This window comes from Thamnophis elegans, chromosome 4, assembly GCF_009769535.1.
Source record: "Thamnophis elegans isolate rThaEle1 chromosome 4, rThaEle1.pri, whole genome shotgun sequence".
In the NCBI taxonomy this organism is placed as follows: Eukaryota; Metazoa; Chordata; class Lepidosauria; order Squamata; family Colubridae; genus Thamnophis; species Thamnophis elegans.
Window position 1 is genome coordinate 77,919,190 of NC_045544.1, and position 27,652 is coordinate 77,946,841.

The following is a 27,652-nucleotide window of genomic DNA, read 5'->3' on the forward strand; positions in this document are numbered from 1 at the left end:
TTCCATACTGCAGTAGGTTTACAAACATGCCTCCAAGTCTTTTCACTGTATTATTCTAAAGAATTCCTGGGAATTATTTACTCAAAAATGAAGGTTCTGGTGAATACTTTAAAACTGCTTCCAGATGGAACATTAATAGAAGATTCATAGAGTAGGTTAAAACCTTGAAATATTGGATATCTGCTTTCAATCTTCTACCTGCAGAACTAACGAAATATGAGAAATGAATACAAATCCCACAGTACATTTTTTCAATGATTATGTATGTATAATGCTCATTACTTTGTCCCAGCAGTGATCAAACCTTTTAAGGCCAAAGTTCTGAGCCAGTTGTTAGATGGTACCCAGTTGCATTTATACAAATTTAACCTAGAAGCTATGAGAACAAAATTGTTGAAATCCTTATTCCTCATCAAGATACAATTCCCCAATATTTGTATAGTGTGCGTGCTTCACATAAAAGACTCTTCACAATGATGCAAACTGATATTATCCATTAAAATGACAATGACTATATATTCCATGCCCACCCCCATATGAATGCCATACATGCTTACGTTTGAACTCACAAACTGAATATTATTTGTGTTGCTTCAGTGTCAACTGCATACTCACTGGTGTACAGAATTAATAGCATTCATCAGGTCATGCTTTAGCTGCTTGCACTATTAATGATCCATCTGTTAATTCTTCTAAGACATTGGCAAAAAATCTATCATGGAAATAGCTTTTAAAAGTCATCTAGTTCCCACTTAATATAAATTATTGTTTAGGTTATTTATATGACTTATATCATTTGAAGGTATATGTTGTTTGCTTTTGGACCATGATAAAAAAATGCAAAGTTTCTAAAATGTATTTACATTCATTTAAAAAAAAATACTTACCCAAGTGTAAGCCATATATCCCTACACTCTTCATCAGCACTTAGACCAAGTGAGGCATCACCTCCAAAATAAGTGACATAAAGCTGATCCTTTGGAATTTCATAGACTTGTGTCAGGAGTTCCCATGCCATCTTACATGCTTCCTCCTAAAATAAAAAAAGTATGGAAGCAATGAAAAACAAAAAATAATAGTTAAGTTTTTGGGTAAGAAAACAACTCCAGATGCTCCAGAGGGAACAGACTATAAAGTGTGATATTAACTGCAGGTAGCACAAATCAAGGCCAACCTGGTGATCAAATAAAATGAAAATATGGGACCAAAGTGATTTGGTGAGATATTTTCCCAATCTCTTGCAACTGGATAACCTCGGATAGATTACTCTCTTCTCTAAGCTATTGGGCAGAATACTCTAAATTATTTGAAGATACAATGTAGACAGATAAACAATTAGTGTCATTAATGGCAAACTAGAATTCTGTAAGGTCCTTTTGGCTGTTTATTTCTATACAGTTATTTAAATTATGTTTTGCCAGACTAATGTCCTTCGGATGTGGTGGATTACAACCTTCAGCATGTGTCATCAGCGAAGTCATGCTATCTAAAAACAATGGATGCTACACTCCAACACACTATAATCCACAGACTGAAGACAACTGGTTTAAAGTATTTAGATCAGAAATGGGATCACAGAAGTCTCATCAAGTCAATATGAGTGCAAACAGCAAAACCTGTTCACTTTGGAATTAGATGGTTTCCTTGACATGACTTATGCCTCATGTTTGTGTAAAGTGTCATATTTGCGTAAAGTGCACAAATCAGAATAGCATGATCAACTCTTTCTCAAAAAATATTATTTCCATATGCAGAAAATCCTTTGCACTGAGAAGCCATAGAGATTACAACAATTATTTTACTGTTCCAATTTATGGCGCAGTTTAGAAACAAATATGTCACAAAGAAAAAAAGATAACTCTGGATCATTCTTAGGTCTCATTTAGTTACAAATTAAATTAATTGCAAATAGGCCATTTTTTAAAGCAAGTGTAACAATGCCTTACTTTGAAATAATCACCAAAGGACCAGTTCCCGAGCATTTCAAAGAAAGTATGATGATAAACATCTCGACCCACATCCTCCAAATCATTGTGCTTTCCACCTGCCCGCACACACTTCTGGGTGTTCACAATTCGGCGGTAACGTTTAAGCTCACTTCGAGGATCTGCTGTGCCCAGGAAGATTGGTTTGAACTGGAAATTAAAAGATAAATTAGAAAGGAAACTTCACAAGTTATTTGGCTCACACTAAGAGAAGGATTGCTCTAGTGGGAAGGCACATTCTCTTATCACCCAACTAGTACTAACCATGATTAAGGGGATCATCTAGCAAACATTTGCCAGTAAGTACAGCAAACCCAGCGAGCCACATTTTAATAGTTTTACTATTCCAGATACTCTTTCTTTTGTGGAATCTGTGACTTCTTGGAATCCTGTTGTTATAATTTAAACAATGTTTGCAATGATCAAATAAGAAACAGTCACCATGCATAGGCTGTAAGAAGGTCACTCTTTTCCCAATCCCTTTCTTTCAAAATAATAATGTTCCTCCAAACCCATGAATGCAGAAAAATAAATTGAAAGATGCTGCTATGTGTTTATTCTCTACATTTTTTAGAGCAGCAATGGCTCCTTACTTATAAATCCATCATTAGTTCAGATTTGGATATACACTGGGCCATTTGGTAAATTTCTCAACCGTATTTCAGCTTATAGTATATGTCTGAATGACACTGCAAGCCAAAGTGCAACATAACATGTCATGCAAATATGTATTGTCAGTCTCACATATGCACACAGTGTGCTCAGAATATCTGAGAGCAGGGCATTATTTTAGTTTAACACTGATCTAATCAAATGGTGACTTGAAGCAACAGCTCTCTGAATCCAGTCCATTAACCTAGCTACCCATCATGCTGGTTCCAGTGATGCTCTTGAAAAGCAAATTTATATTAAATAATGTTAGATAATATGAATCACAATATCATGCAAAATGGTATATGAAGCTTACTTTATTTTTATCTAAAAACATTTTAAACCAAGTTCTCAAGAGAAAAGGTGCTAGAGAAGAACACAGAAGTTCTTTTTGAAATATCCCAACTGCAGTCCTCAGTTGCATTAGGATGCTTCTTATTCCCACTGCATATTTCCTTCAGCTGAACATTTTTTCTCCTTTTTACATTTCCAGAGAAAACATTATAGAAGTCTAAAATGTTGTAAAATGCAGTGTAGCTTTATGAGCAAATACGCATTTTTTTCTTTTTTTTTTTTAGCAGCGAGAAAGATTTAAAACGACGGCACCGTAGCAGCGGCATTTACACCAAGAAAAAAAGAAAAGAAAAGAAATTCCTGAAAAAAGGGAAGGAGATAGCATCCGATCAGAGCCGTCAAGGGCAACAGCGGAACCCTTCTGCGAAGCCTGTTGGTTTCGCGCCCTGTTTTGGGCACGTACCTGGTTCATTCCCGCGTTCACGAACAGCAGCCCGGGATCGTTTCGCGGCCTCACAGAAGCCGAGGGAACGACTTGATGCCCGTGCCGCTCCTGGAAGAACTGGAGGAACATCTGGCGTACGTGCGCGGAGGACAAGGAGGCGGCCGAGCGAGCTTGGAAAGCGCTCCGATGCCAGTTGCAGGGCATCTGGAGAAATCGTCTCACGCAGCCCGGGATTCCTGCCGCCATCTTAACTGTGGGCGGAATCGTGGGAATCGGAGGAGGGGGGCAAAACTTGCGAAGTGACACCGCCGCTCTGTGTCATGAATGCATGAGAGCTCCAGCTCCGTGTCGAGAGCTGAGTATGTGGAATTGCTGTCTCAATTTTTGAAATTGCAGTGATCTCTTTGTTAAGTAGGGTTCCTGCATTGCCGCCCTTGAGGAGGTGCAGAGAAAGTCCACATCCAGCCTTTTATTGTTGCAATGATTTTAGTTTATAGTTTGCATTGTGTTCATGTTGGTGGATTTGGATGTTTAGGGCCGGTAAGTACATTGAGGTTACACCAAAGGGAAGAGCGATGGCAAGAAATTAGGAGTCGTAATATAAATTTACCTCACATTTAAAATGCCTCATATAAAAAGGATGTAATAATAGCTATGCTTAATGGATATTTAACAATAATAATAATGTGTATAAATGTATCTTAGATTGAGGATATTAATAACGGAAAAAACATGGAATTGAAAATTATTAGAGAATGACTATTAATGCTAAAATAATAGAATGATTTAGAATAGGATGCAAAAAATTCTTTATTGGATATATTGAAGATGATATAATGAATCATAACACAAATGGATACATATTTAGAATACCTTGTTTAAAATGGTGAACCAATAGTGATAATCAAACTAATGAAGTACAATAATAATGTTTTCAAAGATATTTGATTGACAATATGTGATTTTTGATAAAGCTCAAGTGATGACTATGGAAAGGACACAGAAAGATCTTATAACCAATCAACACACTGTATATAGTTGAAGAGGTTTTTATTTTACACGTTTTGTCTGTTTATGTTTGTTTGAAAATAAAAATTTTATTAAAAAAAAATTAGGAGTCCCTGTTTTCAAGGGATTATAAGCATATTCAAACAGATCTCTTCAATGCAAGGTTGTGACTCCTTTTGTTACCTGTCAATAGGTATGAGAAAATGGGCTGGAGGGGGTGGTGGTTCTCAGGGCACGCACTGCCATAAACATGGTGTAGCTCTTGAGTTCAACACACATTGTTTAATAGAAGGGGCTCAGCGCACACCCTCTCTGCTAGATCTTGGCAGTGGGAGGAGGAAGGAGGTGGTCAGCAAAAATAGTGGAAGAGCAGCTGTTCAGAATCCTGCAAATACATTGTGATGGGTGCACTGTAGTAGTGATCAAAAAACATGCAGAAACAAAAGCTTCCTGCAGAGTTGCATCAGTTCCCATCCACAAAGTTTAGGAAGGTTGTATGGAACATGCCCCCCACCCCTTTCTGCTTTTTTTTAAAAAATCCTTTGCTTTGGCTAAAAAATGAAAGCACTCTTGATTCTTTTTGAAATGAAGAAACGTACGCATTTTAGTCTTGGAATCCAATAGATGGAGGTTTAGAGGATAGGAAAAAAAAATCTAATAAAGTTGTGGATATTAAAAACTACAGATAGAACTCCCCAGACTTGAATTATTAATAGTTAGTATTTTAAACACATTTCGACTAAACAAAGAAACTTCATTTTCTTGCAAAAGAAATAAATACTGTAGGCTCCATCCAACATACTATCTCTTTAAAAGGTACAAAAGATGACTGAGAAGTGTAAAAACAGGAGATGAAGATTGTGAGATAATGTAGAAGTTGGACAATCATCAATTTTATCTTTAAAGTATGGTTCTTTATATACCATTTGAATTTTTATGCTTTCTTGGACTTTAATGGGTATATTTTTGAATGTTCACTAATCAAGTAGAGGCGTCAAAGCCCTGGAAATGAACCATTAAAAAATTAGGATTTGCATCATTTTTTTAATTGCCTGAATACAAGTTAAATACACAGTAGAAATGCAAAGAAACCACTAGGTTGCGCTGCTTCATTGGTCGAGTCAAAAGACAGGGGGACCGATTGCACAAAGACTGTTTTGAAAGAATGTAAATACTGAACTGGAAATTCTAGTTTTTGAACGTGTGCTTCAGCCCATTTTCTTTCTGATTTTAAAGCTGTCTCAGATTTTTCGGAGGTATATTAAAATGTAGTTTCTTTAAATTGAGCAGATTAAAAAGACAAACCACACTTGTGGGGATTTGAACTGCTAGGAACTAGTAGATGAATACAAATCACAAGATTGTGAAGGAACCACTAGGCTAAACAGGCTCAAGAAGTACTTCCTGTTCAGAAGAGATATGAGCTGACTCAACAAAGTTCATACATACAATAGTGTAAAGAAGCAAAGATTTCACAAATGATTTAAAAGCTGGACCAGAAAATTTATTTTAGTGTATGCTCCAGCACTGCTCCATCCTGATTTTTATTCTCTTTAGTTTTAGAAGGAATTTTCAAAAATGTGTTAGAATCAAAAAGCCAGGCAGCGCCCGCAGGACTCGAACCGCCGTGTAGCAGTTGTATAACAATTACTCGGATTACGAAGGAACCGCTAGGCTAAGCTGGCTCGAGTGTTACTTCCTGTTCAGAAGATATAAGAGACGTCTCAACAAGATTGTAAACTTGACAGAGTAAAGAAGTAGAGAGTCACAAATGACGTAAAGAAGGACCGGAAGTTTTATTTTCAAAGCGTGTGTTCCAGTCCTTTTCCATTCTGATTTTTAAATTCTTTCTGGATTTAGGAGGCATTTTCAAAAATGTGTTAGAATTTAGTGTATGCTTCAGCACTTCTTCATCCTGATTTTTATTCTCTTTAGCTTTAGAAGGAATTTTCAAAAATGTGTTAGAATCAAAAAGCCAGGCAGCGCCCGCAGGACTCGAACCGCCGTGTAGCGGTTGTATGACAATTACACAGATTGCGAAGGAACCGCTAGGCTAAGCTGGCTCGAGTGCTAATTTCTGCTGAGAAGATATAAGAGAGGACTCAAAAAGGATTGTAAGCTAATAAACATGTAGAGGTTCACAAACGATGTAAAAGCTGGACTGGAAATTTTCTTTTCAGAGTATATATTTCAGCCCCTTTCCAGTCTGATATTTATTCTTTTCCTGGTTTTAGGAGATATTTTCAAAAATGTATTACAATAAAAAGCCAGGAAGCAGCCACAGGATTTGATCTGCTAAGAATTAGAAATTGATAAAAAAAATTATCCACATTGCAAAGGAATCTCTAGACTAAGCTGACTCAGGTGGCAATTTCAAAAGATATAAGAGATTACTTAGCAAGTATTGAACAGACTATGGGATAAATATTCTCAGATGATGTAAGATTGGAATATTTTTAAAAAATATTTTTTCTTGGTTTTAGGTTTCAGGAGATATTTTCAAAAATATATTTTAATTAAGATGAGACCAAAAAGCCAGACAGCGCCCGTGGGACTCAAACTGCTATGAGATAGCAGTTGAACAACAATCAGTAGGCCGTGAAGGAACCACTAGGCTAAGCTGGCTTGAGTGGTAATTCCTGTTCAGAAGATATAAGAGACAACTAAACAATAAAGATTCTCAGATGATGTAAGAAACTGAGTGGAAATTTTTTTTTTTTAGAATATATATTCCAGTCTTTTTCTATGTTTTCTCCCCTTTTATCTTTGGTTTCAGGAGATATTTTCAAAAACATTTTCTAATCAAATTGAGCTGATGAAAAATATATGTTGAAAGTTTCTTTCCACATATAAATAACAAGAAAAAAGGGAACAAACCAGTTGGTCCACTAAAGAGAGAAGATGGCAAGGAAGTGACAGGCACTAGAGGGAAAGCAGAGCTGCTTAACACATTCTTTGCATCAATCTTCACTCAAAGAAACTCTATAACCCAACCTACCAAAACTTAACTGTAAAAGAAATAAAAAATTGCCTTATCTTTTGCAGAAATTTTGTAATTTCTGTAATTACAAACTAGATAAAAATAAGAGAATAGTAAGAAAATACAAAGCTGATCTTGATTAATATAAATAATTGGGACCTGATGGATTACTTCCCAGAGTTCTGAAGGAGCTGGCAGATGTTATCTCAGAACCATTGTACCGTATTTTTAAAAAATCCTGGGGCACCAGGGAACTACCAAAGAATTGGAAAAGAGCTGATGTGGTTCCCATCTTAAAAACAACAACAACAACAACAACAAAACACCAGACCTAGGAAACTACAGATCAATCAGCCTAACATCAATACCTGGGAAGATATTGGAAAAAATAAAAAAAACAGGGGGATAAGGGATAATCAACAAGTATGTGCACATGCAGCTCAATTTGCGCAAGTGGTGTGCATGCATGCCCATTGATCACGCAAATGGAGTGTGCGTGCATATGCTTGCCCATTGCTCACACAGGTGGGGATGAGCATGCGTGTGCACGCCCACCATTTCTATAGCTTGGTTGCAAATAGTTCATGGCTCACTAGTGGGCCGCGACCCTGCGACCTCCTGCTTAGAGAGGGCTGTTAAACATTGTGAAGTGGTATCAGGGGTGGGTTCCTGCCAGTTCTAACCTCTTCTATAGAAGTGATTCCACAAATCTACCGTGCCATTTCGAACTGGTTCCAGCTCCCTCCCCCTGCCCGTCCGCACCATGCTTGCCCCGCCCGCTGCTCACTGATTGGCTGGCTCACCAATCACTCCGCCCACCTCTAAGAGTCCTATCTAAACCTTAAAGTCTTAAAGCTGTCAAGTTTGAACATCCCTGGTTTTTTTTTTCTAAAGGGTTAGGGGTGCAAGGGTCTTGTAACTTGACAGTTTTAAGACTTGCATGCTTCAAATGCCAGAGTTTCTGAGCCAACATTTTGGTTGCTAAGCGAGAGCATTGTTAAGTGAGCTTCACCACATTTTACAAGTTGGCCATGCCCACCCAGTCACATGACTGCCAAGCCACTCCCACCCAGTCACAGGGCTGGCAAGCCACTCCCACAAAGCAGGCCACACCTACAGAAGAGGTTCTAAAAATTTTGAAACCCATCGAGTGGTATATAAGTCTTAAGTGCAATTGTCTATCCTATCCTATCCTAATTATTGGAAGGAAGCCCTGTTGAAGTAGAACTGCACTGTTTAATCAATTAAAAATGCTAACCAAACCTCCATTATTCAGATATTTTCTTATTTTTTGTCAATTCTATTTTAAAAATGCAGAATCAAACAATGTCTTCATGAAAGCTATAATCACTAAACCATAATGTGGTTTGTTTGTTTGGCTATGGCTCCACATACTATACAAATCCAACCAATATATTTTTGTTTATAGCTTATTTTATTCTTTGAAGCTTAGCCAATTGTATTTTATTCAGTACTGAATAGACAAGACAAACCAGGATTTAGCATGGATGTAGCATGAACACACCCATTGTCTTTCACACAAATAAGTGGTTCTTTTAAAACTGTCAATTATGGTAGGTGTGCAAAGAATTTGAGAGTCCCGATCCCAGTAGGTGTGTCCTTGCATGGAAAGGAGTTAGTGTATTGAGGAGCAAGGAATCTGCTCCTGAAAGATAGCTTCAAATGGGGTACAGAAATTATACATTTTTAAAGAAAAGGTGGAACTTTAGAGGAAGTGTGGTGTTTGAGTGTGTTTGTGCCATGTGATGTTTATTCTGGTGAATGTAGGGTTCCTCTGAGAATCAGGTTTAATTAACTCTATTTGCGTTTATAGAACTTCTTTGGTGTGTGTATTAAGTCTGGGTAACTTATTTGGCAGATCAAGGAAGTTTGAGTAAAAGAATTTCTCCTGTTTGCTATAATTTCCATATGGGCATAGTATTTCAAAATAAGGAAAAGAGATCTATTTCAAAAATATTGGTTTTATGTAGACAAGTTTAACTGATGTCAAACGTTCAACTTTAGTGACTGTTAGCTAAAGAAATCCCCAAACGAAAAAAACATCTAATTTGTTGAGTGCGTTTGAAGTTAATGAGCATAAGGTGCTTAATCGGTTAACATTAATTTAAACTATTAAATGAACTTCAGCTTATAATAAAATATGTTACTGAAGGAATTTGGGTATCCTTGGAAGCGAAATAAACTTTTTTTTTCATACCCGCTGAATTCCGAGTCTGTTTTTATACGTGCCTGGAGGACAAAGAGATTTTTTTGCAGACATTGCCCTAATTCTACTTGTTAACTTCAGCAGAAAAGTCAGTAATTCTTAAATCCACTCGAGGCGAAAAAAGTAAAAAAGTTTGTGATTGTTTGCAAAGGGTTATTGCGCCCAAAGACCAGCGGTTGTGGCAAAAATGCCCCCTTCCTCGTAAAAACGCAGCGCCCAATCAATCCTGCACAGGGGTCAATTGGGTTTGTGATACAGACTGACGAATCGGCTAAACGCAACAACAGCGCCCGCGGCTATCTCCGGTTATCGATTAGTCTGGCCTGCTACTTTTGCCACTTTGGGCGCCATCTTTGTGGGGGGCGTCTGAAGGCGGCAAGACGTTGATTTCTTTGCCCGACGTTAGGAGGAGCCGGCGTCCGTTCGGCTTCAAATCGAGCGATTGCTTCTGCCTGTAAGTGGCGTGGACCATGAAAAGATGGCGGAGTGTTTTGGCGGCGACGACCGGATTTCTCGTCCCTCAGGATGGCTGGGGCAAGCTTGGTGCCTCAGGCGAGTTGGCATGAATGAACAGTGGCTGCTGCTGGAGGATGGGAGCGAGGTGAGAGGGCCGAAGGCCTTTTCTCTCGAACAGGGCTTGAAGGGTCGAGGGAGGGACGGCGAAAAGAGGGAGAAAGCGCTCCTCCCGCGCCCCCTGGCGGCTGCTTAGGACTTACATTCGCGGGGTTCCTCTCCAGGGGTCTCCAATCTTGGCAAATTTAAGCCTGGCGGACTTCAACTTCCAGAATTCCCCAGCCAGCAAAGCTGCCTGGGGGATTCTGGGAGTTGAAGTCCGCCAGGCTTAAAAGTTGCTAAGGTTGGAGACCCTTGTTCTATGCTCCCGGGAACCTGCCACCTTTTTTTGTTTTTTAAATTAAGTGGTCCGCATTGAGGATCACACCGTGAAAACCCACTTGGCTGCGTTAAGTGAATTAACATTCTGGAACTGCCAGTGAGGATCTGGGGGCTGAGTAACCTATTTTTATGACAGTGACTACTTTGGTGTAGAGTATTAAAGGAATGCTGCAGATAAGTGTTTTTGAAACTTGGCAACTTTTAAGATGAATGGACTTCCAACTTCCAGAATATCCCAAGCCAGCATACATGGGAGTTGAAACTTCACAACTTGAAGTTGTCAGGTTGTGAACTTAACAACTACTGGTTTCAAAAACAGCAGTCCAGGTGTAGTATCCTTGACTTCAGCAAACCTTTGGTAAGGTCTTTTGTCAATTACAGTGACCAAGTGCTCTTCATTATAAAGGACAGCTCTCTCTTATTTCTGAGAGCTGCCCTTTAAATTTATTTAATTACTTTCTTGGTCTCTCTCTTGGATTTTCCCTTATAAAGCAAAGTCTGAAGCATAAAAACATTACTTTAAAAAAAATCCTCGTGAACAGCTTTCAGATTTGTCACACACGCCCTTTTTTTTAGCTTTGCCCTTTTAGTTTTTATAAGAAAATATGTCACACTGCTCCTAACATGTCCTTGTGGGTGGTAATGTATTTTTCAATGAAGTGAAAATATCCCGCATACTTAAAAAAAAGTTGTCCCCTCCTGGCTTACAATAATTCATTAGATTACAATTTTAAAAACACCTTGTCTATTTCTTTGTTTAGGTAACTGTAGGTCGAGGAGGTGGTGTCACTTACCAGCTGACATCAAAATCCTGTCCACTGATGATCTCTCGGAATCATTGCATTTTCAAGCAAAATGCCAATGGCGAGTGGACCGTGATGGATAATAAGGTAAATTAATCAGAAAAAGTGAAAGATGCTGAATGTGGAAACCAGTTTGAAAAAATGACATGGAAAGCCGTAAGTTTTAATGATAGAAATATATATTTATGTTGTAGGCAATTTTTGAAAATTAAGCAGTTTTTGGAACGTGGTCTGCTATGATAAAAAACAACAACAGATTCAGGAACTTTGTTTGTGAAAATGTTATCCAGAATGCAAGATTATTATGTTTTACAGTATACTTTAAATTTATCAACTGGATTGGGGATTGGCAAGATGACAAGGGCATTTTAAATTTCATCAATTTTAACTAGCATGGTCAATGATAACAGGCAACTGTAATCTGTTAACTTCTGAAGGGCTATTCATAGCTAACTTCTTAGCTGAAGAATTTATTTATTTATTTGTTAAATTTATAGGCCGCCCAACCCCGGAGGACTCCGGGCAGCTTACAAAGAAAGAAAAAAGAAAAAAAGAAAAGCAAAATAAAGAATAATTTAAAATTCCCAACACGCATACATTTCTGATCGGCGCTGGACCTTAACAATAAGGTCAACAGCCCCAGGCCTGCCGGAACAGCCAGGTTTTAACAGCTTTTCTGAAGGCCATGAGAGTGGGTAAGGTCCGGACCTCTGGGGGTAGCTGGTTCCACAGGGTCAGAGCAGCCACAGAGAAGGCTCTCCTCCGGGGGCCCACCAGCCGACATTGTCCGGCTGACGGCATCCGAAGGAGGCCCACCCTGTGGGATCTTATCGGCCGTTGGGTGGTGTGTGGCAGTAGGCGGTCTCGCAGATACGCTGGTCCTGAGCCGTGTAGGGCTTTAAAGGTGATAACCAACACCTTGAATTGCGTCCGGAGACCAATTGGCAGCCAGTGCAGCTCACGGAGGACAGGTGTAATATGGGTGTATCTCGGTACACCCAAAATTGCTCGCGCGGCTGCATTCTGGACTAGCTATAGTCTCCGAATGCTTTTCAAGGGTAGCACCATGTAGAGCGCATTGCAATAATCCAGCCTTGAGGTGACAAGGGCGTGAGTGACCGTTTGAAGTGCCCCCCGGTCCAAGTAGGGCCGCAATTGGTGTACCAGGCGAACCTGGGCAAAGGCCCCCCCTGGTCACAGATGGTGTTCCAGTGTCAGCTGTGAATCCAGGAGGACCCCCAAATTGCGGGCCCTCTCTGAGGGGTGTGAGTTTTCCCCCCCCCCCCCCAGGATCAAGGACGGACTGTTTGAACTATCCTTTGGGGGTAACATCCAAAGCCACTCGGTCTTATCGGGATTGAGCACCAATTTGTTCATCTCCATCCAGATCCTGACAACTTCCAGGCATCGGCACATCACGTCCGCCACTACACTGAACTGGCAAGGGGCAGATAGATACAATTGCGTATCATTTGCATATTGATGGTATTTTATCCCGTGCCGTCATATGATCTCACCCAGCGGTTTCATGTAGATGTTAAATAGGAGGGGGGACAGGACCGAACCCTGCAGCACCCCACACTTGAGGGGCCTAGGGGTCGACCTCTGTCCCCCGACCAACACCGACTGCGACCTACCGGAGAGGTAAGAGGAGAACCACCGTAAAACGGTGCCTCCCACTCCCACCTCCTCCAGACGTCACAGAAGGATACCATGGTCGAATTGATGAAGATATTCAATGGACAATAAAGGTTGATGTGATTGGAAGGCCCCTTATCACTTAATTTCCCTCACCTGACATGATTAATTTCAGGTTGTGCACGAGACCACTGTTGTCTTAAAATTTTTTGGGAACAATGCAGGGGAATTGGGAAGGTCTAATGCATAAGAGATCATTCCTAGCTTATGTCATGTTTTATCTAGTGCAGTTCTTTAAATAATCCTGCGTAAGCAGTTTTTCCCCTCAGACCTTGGGCATTCTGGTATAGATACTTTCCCCTCTCCCCCCCCCAAAAGCAGAGATAGAAAGACAAAATGTTGGTTCCTGTGAAAGAAGACAGCTCTCTTTTCCAGTTCAAACCCTGCCTTGGCCCAGATGCCACAAATGGCTGAGTGCTCTTCCAGCTATTTGCATGCCCGGGATCATGACAATAGCATATTTTCTGCTGATTACTTTTGTTTTCTTTTGCTTGGTATTCACCTTGCTTTTGGGAAGTCTCTAATCCCCAGTTGCTTCATTTCCTCAGATTCCCAAGGAAAAGGAAATGGGGCTTCTAATTGGGCTGCGGTTCTAATGGAGCTGATTTACCATTAAAAGAAGTACTCTCTTACCAATGGTAATTGGGACCAGAGCTTTGTTGTTAAGCAACACGGTTGTAAGGCACAATGCCACATGACTGTGCCAACTTATGATGGCAGTTCTGGCAGCCCCACTTACTGGTGTTAGGTAAATCCTGCATGGCTACAGCATCCAATGGTCACCAGTATTTGTGCCCTACTAGCTTCCCCATTGACTTTGCTTGTTGGAAATGGGAATGAAGGTCGCAAATGGTGATCATGTTGCATTGCAGAGGATGCTGCAATGTTGTAACTGCAGTCCAGTTGCCCAGTGCCCAAATCATGACCATATGACTGTGGAGATGCTGCAGTGACTGCAGCTATGAGGACCCATTGTAAGTATCCCTTACTGTCATAACTTCAAGTGATTGCTGAACTAGTGGATGTTAAATAACTACCTGTATTAATGCCACAGGAGAAACAGAAAAGGCATAAAGTGTGGGCCAATCAGAAAGAAATGTGAATTGTTCATTGATGAGGGAGGAAGAGGACTAATAGCCAATCTTTGAATCCATCATTTTCTTCTGGAAAATAGATTTTATCCTAGTTCTCATGAAATTCTGTAGGATTTTAGGATGGAAAGATGCAGGTCTCCTAGTCTTATACCAGGTCTTGTATTAGTGATCTTCTTGGGGGCTAGTTCTGTCCCTTGAGCCTTCCCTTTTCCAAATTATTCAAGAAACGTCTTGAGGCTAAGATGCTTCAAAGGCTCTAGGAAGGGGATTCTCTCTGACAAACCCAATATGTTATTTGAGGCAATCTTAGATCTGTCTTATGGTTTAGGATAAATCAGAAATGTGGTTTATTGTGATACAGGTAGCTCTCATAAAGAGACCACCTTGTTTTGCAACCATTTGCAGTTACGACTACCTGTATATGAATCTGGTCTTTAGGAGATTTTCCCCCCTCCCCCAAATTATTGTGGCAGTACCATATTTTTTTTCCATATAAAAGAGCATATTTTAAATCATAAACAATAAGAACTATCCATGCATGGTTTGACAGAATATTATACTAAACATTACAGTGAAGGCAATAAAATAAAAACATACAATGGGATGAAGTGTTTTGATTTCACTAATAAATTTTGGCCACTTCCTGTTGAAGTGGATGTGGAGTTTTCCTGAATACTATTTTGTATTATAAGTTGCCTTGGCACTTTGATATTTACAACAGGTATTCTATAATCTTAAAAGATTTATAATAAACAATGATTTTTTAAAAAGAAATTATTTTGTCATCCATTAAATTAAATCAGCCAACAGCAATAGTCTTTTCCAGATAATGGAAGTAATTGGACAGCCAATCTACTGTAGAGGTGGTGACTCTAGGAACAATTAATTACAATTTGCTTTGCTGGGCTTCTACTTTCCATTAAGTACTACTTCAACCCAAGTAATTAATGTTTTGCTGCATTCACACTGCCTAGAATATTTGTTGGCTAGTGGCTTTTTGCTTAGCTCCAGATATTATATAACAAGCATTTGTAAGCACTAGACTGCTTTTGAAACTGTCTTGCAGAAATTTGCTAGAAAAAAATTAATTATCTCTGAGCTAATGTTCAGTTATTTTATAGGTTATAAAACAATATACAGTATTTTGAAAGCAATCTCTGTAACTGTGATGTTATGGTAGACAGAAGTCACGTCTACATATTAGAAGCATCCTATGTATAGAATCAAACTTGTAAATTAACTGTATTTTATTTTGCAGTGAAGATGCCCACATGATAACACTGCATCTTCTGAAGCCGCACTTATTGGGAGTGGGAATGATCCAGTGTGATTTGCTTGACCAAGTAGTTAAGATTCCCAAGAAGTCAAAAGCAATAGCTGTTAGAACAGCTTGCATTACGTAATCAGAATTTAACGCCTGATTTTTTTTTGAGATTTCAATCTTGGTAGCAGATTTTTGTTTAGGCCCTTTCGCTTCTAATAGAGGTGTACAGTATGGACAACTCGCCACAGCCAACTTATTACGAACTCACCATGGCCTACTTGCTGTGGCCAATTTATCAAGTTGGCTGTGGTGAATTGTCATAAACTCATAGAACAGTATTGTATTGCATCTGGTTATTAATTAGCTAATTAGAAGCCAAGCTAAATAAATTACTTTATTAAACAAATAAATACATTCCTTAATAGCCATATTAAATCTGCTTATCCATTGGATCACTTTTTTTCTTCATTTTCTTTTCTTTGTTTTCCCCCATAAATTTTCCATAGCTTTTTTTAAAAAATATGTTTGTTTTTAATTTCTATAGAGCCTAAATGGTGTCTGGCTGAACTGTGAACGCATTGACCCTTCAAGGGCCTATATTTTACAAGAGGGGGACTTTATCCAATTAGGTGTGCCTTTAAAACACAAAGAAACTGCCGAGTATGAATATACACTGATAAAGGAAGAAAGAAAGATAATTAGCCCATTTTTGGCACTGAAAAATGACCAGGTGACAGAAAAAGTAAAGGACAGAAGTAAACGTAAAATTAGCTTGGAGGAATCGGAGACATCTGGAGCCGAAGGGCCTTCCCATTCTAGATCCAAGAGAGATCGAGTATCCTCGGATAATGACTCTTTGGGAAAATCTCAGGAAGGCAGTACAGATCTGTCTAAACCACCAACGGAAAACACAGAAACCATAGTACTACTGTCGTCAAAACCAAGTAAAAAGGAGAAGAAGAAAAACCACTGTAACTCTGTACAGCCTGATCAAGTATTTCTCATCTCTAAGGAACAAAAAACACCAAGTCTGGAACAGTCTTGGAACAGTTTAGAACAAGTAATAAAAACTCTGGAAGGCATGACAAAGCTCAAAGCCAAAGTGCAGGAGAAGCAGACAGCAGTCTTGACTGTAAAACAAAAACCCAAATTTGCTCCAAAAGAGATTCAGGTATTGGAGCAGGAGCTGCAACAACTGCAAGAACAGTTATGTACCGAGCAGCAGCAACAGCAGCAACAAGTGGAACAGTTGGAGAAAACTTTCTGTAATGAACTACAGGTGGGTATAGCTATGATAAGCTTTCATTTATCTTTTAAAATAGTCAAGCTTTTAGGATAAACCGAAACTAAGGGATGGAGGGTGGATGCACTGTAATGTACTTGGAAATGCCAATATTTGGGGTAAAGTAGTAGTCTAATAAAAGTAACATTTGTGGACTTCTGAAAAAGGTAACTTTTTGGTAAATTTAGTTGCGTCATATAATTTTTAACTTTTTAAACCTATTTTATGCATAACCTGCTGTCTTTTGTAGTGCAGTAGCAGCACTTCATTCAAAGAAAGAATACATCCTTTGGCTTCCTAAAAAATGATCATCCCTAACACGAATGAACAGAGGGAGGGGAAGGTCAGCTTTTTCAATATTGGCAAATCTTTTCAGGTTTTTAGTCACCATCATCCAATTTCAGTGATCTTCTCCTTTCTCCACAGAACTTGAAAATGTGAAAGGTTTCCTCTCCATAGGTTTTCCAAATTTCAGTCTTGGGCAATATGACAATTCTAGGGAATTTTAGAATGTTTATTTTTTTAAAATTACAATTTGAAGGACTAATGTGTGCCACTGTGGGAAATGATTTAGTTCCCTGGGATGTTTTTCAAGAATAAAACAGCATTTTTATTCTTTATTCTTTATCTTTTATTCTTGTTTAAAATACAGTTTTCAATTACAAAGGATCCTCCATTAAGATAAAAGAGTAATTTCATTTGATGAAAAATAAATATTTAATATTCATGGAATATATATTCTGACTAGCTGTACCTGGCAACGCGTTGCTGTGGCCCAGTCTGGCCATAGTGGGGCAGCGGGTGGGTGCTGCCGTTGGTCAGGACTCGGGGCTGCTGGGCCGGGTGAGGCTGGTTGGGGGAGATGGCGCTGGGGCTGACGGCCTCATGGAAGTTGTTGAGCATCTTGGAGGAGCTGTGCTTGGGCTCCCCCAAGTTGATGGCCTGGGAGAGTGAGACGTCCAGGATCTCGGAGGAGGAGAAGTCCTTGATGTGCCGCCTCACGGGGTACCCAGGGGCTGCCCCAGCCCCGCTGCACCTCAGGCTGATACCGCCGCTGCCCGTCGGAGCCGCCTTGGCGAGGCCGTAGCTGGGCGCGCATGGCGGGCCAGGCTGAGGAGACGCTCCACCGCCGCCTCCTGGGCTGGCCGGGGGTAGGCCGGTTTAAGGGCGGGGGAGGCAGCCGAGGGATGGTGCAGGTGACGCCCTGCTGCAGACAGCAAAGGCCCGGCTGGAGGGGAGGGGAGGGGGGAGGCCGAAGGGCTTCAGCTCCCCTTGGCGGAAATAGCCGAAGCTCGTCAGAGGAGGGGAGGAAAGGGTAAAGGGTGCGGCCGCAGCCCAGCCACACATATAAAGGGACCGTCGGGATGAAGCTGGAGAGAGGCCGAACTGTTCTGAATATACTATGCTCACTAAATGAACGCTATGGTAAACGACACAGCTCAATTCCAAAGCAATGTCACACGAAATAATTAAATCAAAATGAAAATAAATTGAAATCTATGAAAATTCAATATAACAATGCAATCGGAAACATTGAAATGGAATCATGAAATATTTAGTATAGCGTGTGTTGCTTTTACGTCCACCAGATGGCGCTGGTTTTCAAAACATGTTTTTACAGAAAATTATGTTTTTACCTGTCACAGGTGTGACATCTATGTAATATACATATATAAAAACATTCACGTATTCGAATGCATTACATTTTCATTTATATAGATTACTGGTTCTAGTTCTCCAGACCTGTTATTCTTTGGGGAGATCTTTTGTAACATATTTTAAGTTGCCTGTTTTCAATCAACAAAACTTTTGGAAAAGGTAACATATTAATATAGAAAAATTCAATAACAGCTATTAGGTTCAAGTGTTTTCAGGTGAAGGTGTTTTTTCTTCTTCTGGTATGATAAGCATTGATGTTTCACTGCTTTAAATTTGTTATTTGGTGGGTGGAAGAGAGAGGGTTACCCTAGAAGAGAACAAAAGAACATTTTAAACATTCAACAATAGAAGTATTGATGTTAAAAGTACAGTATAATGTTTAGCAGGATATACTTTTCATTGACAAAAGTGAAGATGATTTTTCAGGATTTATTTTTATTTTAACATTTCAGTTTTCACAACCAGTAATTGTCCTCTGCTGCATTTTCTTTTAAGTGTATGGCGAAAAAACTTTGTACATGATATCCAGCAAACTGACATTTATTTTCTTAATATTTTTTTTCTGCTCGTGATTCATATCCTGTTATTATGTAGACAGCAAACGAAGAACATGGAGAAAATAGACTGAAGGACCAACTTGCTCAGGTTTTATTACAGGTAATTTTAGAAATTTTAATGTTTTTAATCACTTAAACAAGAAAACTTAGTTATTAGTTTCATACAAATCTCTTCGTTTCCCCATGGAGTTGGTTTTACACTGCTCTATTTTATGTTGTTTATCCTCTCTGTGTTCACTCAGGATTTTACTTTTTTGTTCCCAGCTTCATCTTTTTCTTGGGCCAATCTGACTTTGGCATTCCTATGCTATTTGTATTCTTAAAAGACTTTTTTTTGCCTTATTTACATAAAAATATCTCCACCACATGATTATAGGCCTTACTTTGTTGGTCAAAAATTGAGAACACAGCTAAAAACCTTTGTTTGGCCACAAATTCAGTTCTGAAGCTGTGGTCACTTATAGTTCCTCCAGGGAGGGACTGCAGCATGTTTAATTGCTCCGTAGTTGCAGTTGCTTTGTCCACTTGATGTCCAGACCAATTATCTTGCCCTACTAAAAAAGCTAGTTCCTGATAGCTGTAATTCTGTTTTGACAGTTTTAATACTATTGTATTTCATAGACCTGTCAACAAGTTGCCAATTTTGCATTGTTTTGACAACCTACATGATACTTGTCCAGAATTCATCCTATTTTGTTTTTTATATTTGTTTCTTTTCCATCTCCATATTGCCTCCTGTTCAGGGGTGGTATTCACTTACCTTCCCTACTGGTTTGCAAATGTAAGTGCATGCGCACAGCCTTCCGTGCATGCACTTTTGGCGAAAAAAGGGGCTAAATGGGATGCCGTAGAGTCGGGGCGGGTGGGCATGGCCACTCGCGATTTCCACCACCGGTTCAGGCAAACTGATCTCAACTGGTAGAATACCACCTGTACTGTTGTTTCTTGTCAAGTTTGTTTTTCCCCCCGTGAAGTTTATATAATTCAGAGATAACGGAGATGTGACCACTGAAAAATTGCTAGGACATTAGTTGTGTATCTTGATGTAGTGGAAGTCATTATAGTGTTGGCTTCTCCTATGAGATAAAGGTAGCCAACTTGTTGTTTTGAGGGAATTGTTCTTGGTTACCATTTATGTTTTATTTATTCATCTTTTAACAACATTTTACACTATGCTTCAGCCATCAAGTCCCAGTAATGTTAATGCCAGAAAGTGCCAAGTTATTGAAATAAAAAAATAAGAGTTCTTAAATAAAGAATATGTATGCATATATGTATGTACTGTGTTTCCCTGAAAATAACACAGGGTCTTATTTTCTTTTGACCCCAAAAATAAGCGCTTTGCCTTATTTTCGGGGAGGTCTTATTATTTTTGAGGTGCAGGAGGCGGCAAGTGTGGTCACTGCATGGCTGCTGCTGTGTTGCAGTATTTTCAGGGAAGCCCGTTTCGGCTTATTACCTGGGGAGGTCTTATTTATGGGCAAACAGGCTATCGTATTTATATATGTATGTAGTAGTGGTGCTAAGGATGGTCACTTGCTTTGCTTGCTACTTTTTCCTTTTCTCTTTCAGAGATTGTTTTCATTGGTGATTTGAGAGGGTGGGAGGGCACTAGTCCAAGCTGATGAAGCAGCAGCAGCAGAAGACAGCAATGAAGACAGTTTACTTATATATCAAATGTATATACAGGTAGTCCTTGACTTACGACCTCAATTGAGCCCAACATTTATGTTGCTAAGTGAGACATTTGCTCAGTGAATGTTGTCCCACTTTACAACCTTTCTTGCCACAGTTCATTTCATTTTCATTTCATTTTATTTGTCTTGTATGCCGCCCACTCTGGAGGACTCTGGGCGGCTCACAGCAGACAAGGGAAAGGGGATAAATAGACAAGTTGTTAAGTGAATCAGTGCAGTTGTTAAGTTAACACGGCTGTTAAATGAATCTGGCTTCCCCATTGACTTTGCTTACCAGAAGGTCGTAAAAAGGGATCACATGACCCTGGGCCACTGCAGCCGTCATAAATATGAATCAATTACCAAGCATCCAAATTTTTAGCACATGACCATGGGGGTGCTGCACTGCTCAAAAGTGTGGGAAAATGGTCATTAGCCACTTTTTTTCCAGTGCTATTGTAACTTTGGTCACTAAATGAATTGTCGTAAGTTGAGGACTACCTGTATTTCTTTAATATATTGTATATATGTACCTGCATTATAGATACCCATAGAGCAGCAGCTGCAGGAATGGGGGCAAAGAAGGCAGAATGATGAAAACAATGCCGTGATGTAGGACCCAGTGCTTTTGTGTGCGTCTTGTGACATTACACGCATATACAAAAGGGGTGGAATTTGCAACACAACAATGCAATATTCTGTTTTCATCATTTTGTCTGTTGCGTATTTTTAAAGTTAATAGCTCTGTGTTATCTTAGGCTTCTACTTTTTTTAGTGTTTTATGGTTTGATAATCGTGTATAGGCAAATATTTGTACGTTTTATGGAACACATTCTGAAGAATAGTATTTCCGTGGCAACCAGCCTCAAAGATATTAATTTTAATGCAGCATATCAAATTATTTTGCCGAAACTGTTTTTGTTTGCTTTTAATTTTTAGCATCAGGCCCTGATGGAAGAACTGAATCGTAATAAGAAAGATTTTGAAGAAATAATTAAAGCCAAGGATAGGGAATTGAAAGAAACCAAGGTATGAATAGACCCTATGAACCTATGGAAAAATGGATAGTGCAGACATTCTACAATCCTCTTTTTTAAGTGTCTATAAAATTTCTTCAGGAAGCTCCTGTCTTCCTTTCCATCGATACAGTGTAAACTGCCCTCTTTTTTTCCTTTTTATGTTTAAATATGATTGTGGATTGAAAAGCAGCATTTTAATTAATCATATAGACAAAATTTATATTTCTCAGTACACAATACTTCATCGTAAGAAGCACGTTGTCCCTTTCCTAGCTTCAGCAATTGTATTCCTAGTGTTTTTGTGTTCTGTCTTGGCCATAGGAGGAGAAGGAGAAAGCAAGAGCACAAAAAGAGGAGGCACTGAACCAGATGAACGATGTATTGGAGAATGAGCTGCAGTGTACAATTTGCTCTGAACACTTTATTGAGGTAAAATAAGTAGTATTGTTTGGTTCAAAAGAGAACATTTTAGAGGAAAGTGCAAGTTTGTTCTTCATATTTTCATGAAAACCAAGGGGGAAGCTTAAAGCGTCCCTGTGAGGAAAGCTTAAATAAGACACCAAAGATCTTATAAAAAGGATTTTAAAAAATGTAATCTAGAACTGCTGGAGCAATGAAAAAGTAAATTGAGGCAAACATGAGAATACCAGAAATAGATGATGTTTTCTGAGGTGCATCCCTTTGCTTTGCCCCATTTTCCTGGTTAGAGACACAGATACTTGTGAGAGTGTGTTTTCAGGTGATGGCATACAAAATGTTGAATCTCCATGTCCCCACTGCTATACCTTATTGTACAATATAAAAGCAAATAAAAAATAAAACTGCATATCAACAAGGCATAATGTAATATATTATTGCCACATCCAGGAGATGGACTTTAACACACTTCAAGGACCCCAGCCTGGGGAAAATGCCAAGTTTTTAAGGTCTTTACAAAAGATCTACAAGGATGGGGTCAGAGGTGGTATTCAGCAGGTTCTGAGCAGTTCTGGAGAACTGGTAAATGCCACCTCTGACTGGTTCCACCCCATCTATTCTCTGACTCCCGAGTCCCAGATGATCGGGAGGGAATGGGGATTTTGCAGTATCCTTCCCCTGTCACACCCACCAAGCCACACCCACAGAACCATTAGTAAAAATGTTTGAATTGCACCACTGATGGGGCTAATATTAATCTCAAGGAGGAGGATGTTCCAAAGGGCAGATGTCACAGCAGAGAAGGCTCTCCTCCTGGGCCCAGCCAGTTAATAGTATGCCTTTCCTGCCAGCTCTGGCAGGACAGGTAGAAACAATTAGGGAGAGATGGTTCCACAAGTATCCTGTTCTAAGCCACGAGAGGCTTTAAAGGTGACAACCAGCATCTTCAATTGCACCGGAAGCATACCAGAAGCCAATGCAGCTTGTGGAGCAGTGGTATCACATGTGCCGAATGACTGGAACCAGCAACCCGCCCATGTTGCTGCATTTTGCACAAACTGAAGTCGAAGCATCCAAATACTCTTCAAGGGCAGCTCCATGTAAAGTGAATTGCAATAGTCAGTTCTGGAGGTTATAAGAGCATGAGTGGCTGTGATTAGGGTCCCTTAGTCCAGGACAGGAGCAACTAACACCCAACCCTAAGCTGTGCAAATATCTTCCTAGCCACGGCTGCCATCTGCAGGAGCCATGAGTCCAGGAGGATCCCAGATTGCAACAGTGGATCTGTCTGGGCAATGCCACCCATCCAAACCCAAAGTTGGAAGATCCCTGGAACCAGAAGGTCCAAAAACATAGTCCTAGTTGATCTTGCTTGGATTGAAGGAAAGCCTGCTGTGCCTGATCCAGGCCCCCAGTGCTTCATGAATCTCTTAAGAGAGTAAATCAACTAAACCAGAAGTGATTTAACACTATAGAACACTTTTTATGTATTTACATTTTTTTATTTGAAGTTTTGTTTTTTCTTCAAATGATTCAAAATATAACGCTAATATAAATGTAGATAGTACAGGTAGTCCTCAACTTACAACCACAATTCAGCCCAAAATTTATGTTGTTATGTGAGAAATTTGTTAAATGAGTTTTACTCCATTTTACAACTTTCCTTTCCACATTTGTTAAGCGAATCACTGTAGTTGTTAAATTAACAACATGGTTGTTAAGTGAATCCTGTTTCCCCATTGACTTGCTTGTGAGAAGGTTGCAAAAGGTGATCACCTGAACCCAGGGCACTGCAACCGTCATAAATGTGAGTCAGTGGTCAAGCATTCCGAATGTAAATCACATGACCATGGGGATGCTGCTGTGGTCACAAGTGTGAAAAAATGGTCCTAAGTCATCTTTTTCAATGCCATTGTAACTTTGGTCACTAAACGAACTGTTGTAAGTCGAGGACCACCTGCACTATGGAGGAAATGTAACAAAATCTGTTATACTGCACAGTGGAAATATGCAGAATAACCTTGGAAAGTGCCGGGTTTATGTTTCTCTTTTTTACAATTAATTCTTCCCCGAGAAACTGTGATGAGCAAAAGAAGGACCTTCTATCAAGTGGCCCTTTTTTTTCACTCTTTTTTTTATAGGCAGTCACTCTGAACTGTGCTCATAGCTTCTGCTCCTATTGCATTGATGAATGGATGAAACGTAAGGTGGAGTGTCCGATATGTAGAGGGACAATATTATCCAAGACTCGGTCGCTGGTTCTAGACAACTGTATTGACCGGATGGTGGAAAACTTGGATGCTGAGACAAGGCACCGTCGCCTGTCCCTTATCCAAGAGAGAAAAGGTGAGAGGTGGGTCCTCCCTTCCTAGCAGTTGAAACGTATCTGTCAATAGCTTCTTTTAGGGAGTAATTTAGAAATGCATCGATAGTAAGCTTATCATACTTCTAGAACTTAATTTTATTCATGATGAAATCGCTTATCTGCATTTCTACTATAGCTTTAGGATTGAATTGTGCTCAAATTTGAAAAGAGAACAATACAGAAAATTTGTCAGATATTTTACAAGTTGTACAATTGCAAAGCTTCCCAGAATGTTTAAGAAAATAGGTGTGAAATAGATTAACTCCCTATTTAATCCACATTGCTTAATACATGTGTTTTAATACGTATGTTTGTTTGTTTGTTTGTTTGTTTGTTTGTTTCTATCTCACTTTCTTCCATTATGGAAATAGAATCATAAATACTGTTACATTCATTAGGATATAAAATGGTATTATCTACGGTATCAGCCGTAGGTAATAAAATATTAAAATTAGAGCAAACCCATATGAATTTACATAGAAACAGGAAACCTGTGCGTATCTGAATAAGTTTATTCGTGAGATTAATAGATTTCTACTCTGTATGTCTATATCTGACTTGAAATCATGGTCTTCCCCACCTTATCTTACACATTTATATATCTATTACCAGTGGTTCTCAATCTCTGATCCGCAGATCCCTATGGGGAGTGGGGGGAGGCTTGTCGTCACAAGGGATTTGCAAACATTTGAAGAAATGTTATGATTTAAATCTTGATTTAAGTCTTGGGGTCTATAGCAATAGTCTGTGGTCACAAAAGATGTTTAAAGGGAATACCAGGTGAAGAAAATGTTAAGAATCACTGGCGCGTAACTAATTATGGAAGTTCTCCAGTTGGTATCTCCACAACATTAATATAAGACTGCTGCTGATGAAATGGCCTTGTGCATTACATATTTTTGTATGTAATCTTTTGACAGAGATTTATTTGAAATAAGTTTATTAAAATTATATATAACTTTTGTATATTATGGTATCTGTATCAGCCTACGTCACACAAACATTGCATACACTAATTACTGTATTTTTGTGTGTTTAATTGCAGGAAAGCAGATTGTTCCACCAAGCCCACCATCAGACAGTGAGAGCAGTAGTCTTACCTCTTCTTCAGACAGTGAGAGCAGTAGTCTTACCTCAACATTAGATAGTGAGAGCAGTAGCCTTCCATCTATGCATTCCCTTAGTAGCACTTTCACAAGCAGCTCTGAAAGTGATGATTATGATGGTGACTCCGATAGTCCCCATTTGATATGAAAATCTGCTCTGCATGTGTGCAGCTTTTTGGAATCTCCTCAAGATGGTTTCTGTGGGGGGAAAAGGGTATTTGGAACAAAGAAGATGTCGAATTTTAAATTGTGGATTAAAGGAGCTTTGCAGGATCCTATTCTTTTCTTCATTGCATATATGGGTATCTTTACCCCCCCAAAAGTCCAAATTTTCAATTTTATGACTCACTTGTTACGCTGGACTCATGGTGTTTAAACCTTGTCTGTTCTTGCTATGAAAACTAGGGCTATGCAAACCTATTTGAAAGATGCCTCACAGCATAGAAAAATGCATAATGAAAAAGTCTTGTTTGAATCAATGAAGCTGCTAATGTATTTTTCTCCAAATTCATGCTATTCCTTTTCTACAGTCAAGTGAAAAGAGCAGGAAGAGCTTCTACAGCAAACACATGAACTTGGCAAAACATAGCTGTTTATTGATTAGAAGAGTAGTGCTTCGTGCATGCTTCTGTATGTTACGAAACAGAATTTTTTAAAAGGTTTTCATAGCTTAAAAATTGTGGGTGAGAACGCACAAGCTTGAATATCACAAGGTTGAATTTTCTCTCAGTAACTTTAACATTGATAGTTGGTCAACTGAAGTATATACTACTATGTATCATTTGTGACAGCCATATATATATATATATATATATATATAATGGTTCGTAAGAAGAATAAGAATGGTAGCCTCAGTTATAATTTTAAAAAATGTTGAAGATAATTGTTAAAGTTTGCAGGAACTGCACTGTTTTTTCCATAAAAGGATCTAAATTGTTTTCGTCAATTTCTGTTGCCAGAATAGAATAAAATCAATCCAAAACTTTTTTTGGGGGGTGGGGTGGGGGTGGAGATAACTTACTCAGGATACCTTGAGACTAAAGTGAAGAAAGTCACCTGAAAAAGCAGAATGGAGAAGGTGCATATCTGAACAAATGGAAGATCGCACAATACTACTGTTCTAGAATTTTATTGTCATAAGTGTACAACACCCATGTTCCAGGCTTTGCATTCAAACCATCAAGCAATTGACTATGCCTTATTTTTTGTTTTGGTATTACTTAAAAGACATTGTTTTATCTATTTATTAAGGTGAAAGATATAAAAAAGAATCTTTAATTTCTTTGTTTATGAATTTTTGTACAATCAATTCAGTCTACCTATTTTAGTTTTAACAAGAATGATTAATTTTACATTTTAATAACTGAATTTTGCAAATGTAATTGTTAAACAACATTACAAGTAATTGTAAGCAGCCTTAATAGTTGTCAAAACATTACTGTAGCAAAACTCATATGTGACAAGATCCTATTCAGACTACTCAGCCCAGAATTTATTGGTGAAGTTACAGCCATGTGAAAAAAGTTAAGTACACCCCCACTGAAATGTTTGACCTTTTCAACATATTTCAACATTTGATCTTCTTTTTAACAATATTGGTAAGGTAAGTAGACTTTACTTTTATCACCTCAAATACCTAAAACTAGACTGAGGTCCGCCACATCTGGTGCAAATAATTAGAATGTTGTTAGAGAAGATTTGGAAGGAGCCTGTCTTATTCAAACCTGAGACATTTGGTTTGCTTTACTCTTAGTTGCTGAAGTGTGTGGTATCATGGGCCTATATCAAAAGATGTCTCCAAGACTTTCAGAAATAAAGAAATTGTCTATGACTTTAGGAAGCAATTTAGAAAGCTTGCCCAAAAATTGGATATTAATCATTCCACTGTATAAAAGATCATCTACAAATGGAGAATATTTCAAACAACTGCCAACTTGCCCAGGCCTGGCTGTCCCATCAAGTTCAGCCAAAGAGCAGAACACAAGTTGCTGAAGGAAGTTTCCAAGAATCCCAACATTTCATAATGTACCCTATAAGTAGCTGCCGTTACTGCTGATATCAAAATGCACGAGCTGCACAAATTAGATCTATATGGAAGGTGTGTCAAGAGGAAAACTTTGCTGTTCAGCAAGAACATCAGGGCAAGACTAAAGTTTGCTCATGAACAGATTCTAGGCAAAGCCCAGATCTTCCAGAACAATGTCCTTTGGACAGAAGAGACAAAGATA

General features: G+C 39.0%; 2 protein-coding genes across 4 annotated transcripts in view; one reads left to right on the forward strand and one right to left on the reverse strand.

Moving 5' to 3' along the window:
* AARS2 (alanyl-tRNA synthetase 2, mitochondrial) overlaps positions 1-3,670 on the reverse strand; it is a 31,553-nt gene extending 27,883 nt beyond the window's left edge. Inside the window, exons 1-3 of the mRNA XM_032216271.1 lie at positions 3,394-3,670; positions 1,947-2,135; positions 888-1,033 (exon numbers count right to left, since the gene is read on the reverse strand). Of these exons, the coding sequence (XP_032072162.1) occupies positions 888-1,033; positions 1,947-2,135; positions 3,394-3,621 (563 nt within the window). The 5' untranslated portion in view covers positions 3,622-3,670. The remainder of the gene's footprint in view (positions 1-887; positions 1,034-1,946; positions 2,136-3,393) is intronic.
* Positions 3,671-10,048: 6,378 nt separating this feature from the next.
* RNF8 (ring finger protein 8) lies at positions 10,049-26,702 on the forward strand. 3 transcript variants are annotated; one of them, XM_032216713.1, is made up of 8 exons: positions 10,049-10,191; positions 11,246-11,374; positions 15,888-16,622; positions 18,879-18,941; positions 21,457-21,546; positions 21,858-21,965; positions 24,095-24,306; positions 25,364-25,493. In XM_032216713.1, exons 1-8 carry the CDS (start codon positions 10,069-10,071, stop codon positions 25,401-25,403), a joined length of 1,500 nt encoding a protein of 499 aa, XP_032072604.1. In that variant the 5' UTR covers positions 10,049-10,068; the 3' UTR covers positions 25,404-25,493. The 3 variants fall into 3 exon arrangements, with proteins under 3 accessions (XP_032072604.1, XP_032072603.1, XP_032072601.1); XM_032216712.1 differs by having other exon boundaries at positions 10,065-10,142; positions 24,095-24,299; positions 25,364-26,702; XM_032216710.1 differs by having other exon boundaries at positions 10,069-10,191; positions 24,095-24,299; positions 25,364-26,702.
* The last annotated feature ends 950 nt before the right edge of the window (positions 26,703-27,652 follow it).

What these genes read in the sequence shown, in the direction of transcription:
- RNF8 (XM_032216710.1), top strand. Translation starts at nt 10,069, where the DNA reads ATGGCGGAGTGTTTTGGCGGCGACGACCGGATTTCTCGTCCCTCAGGA. An exon ending in TGCTGGAGGATGGGAGCGAG is followed by an intron (nt 10,192 to 11,245) that starts GTGAGAGGGCCG and finishes TTCTTTGTTTAG; the next exon opens with GTAACTGTAGGTCGAGGAGG. An exon ending in CCTTATCCAAGAGAGAAAAG is followed by an intron (nt 24,300 to 25,363) that starts GTGAGAGGTGGG and finishes GTTTAATTGCAG; the next exon opens with GAAAGCAGATTGTTCCACCA.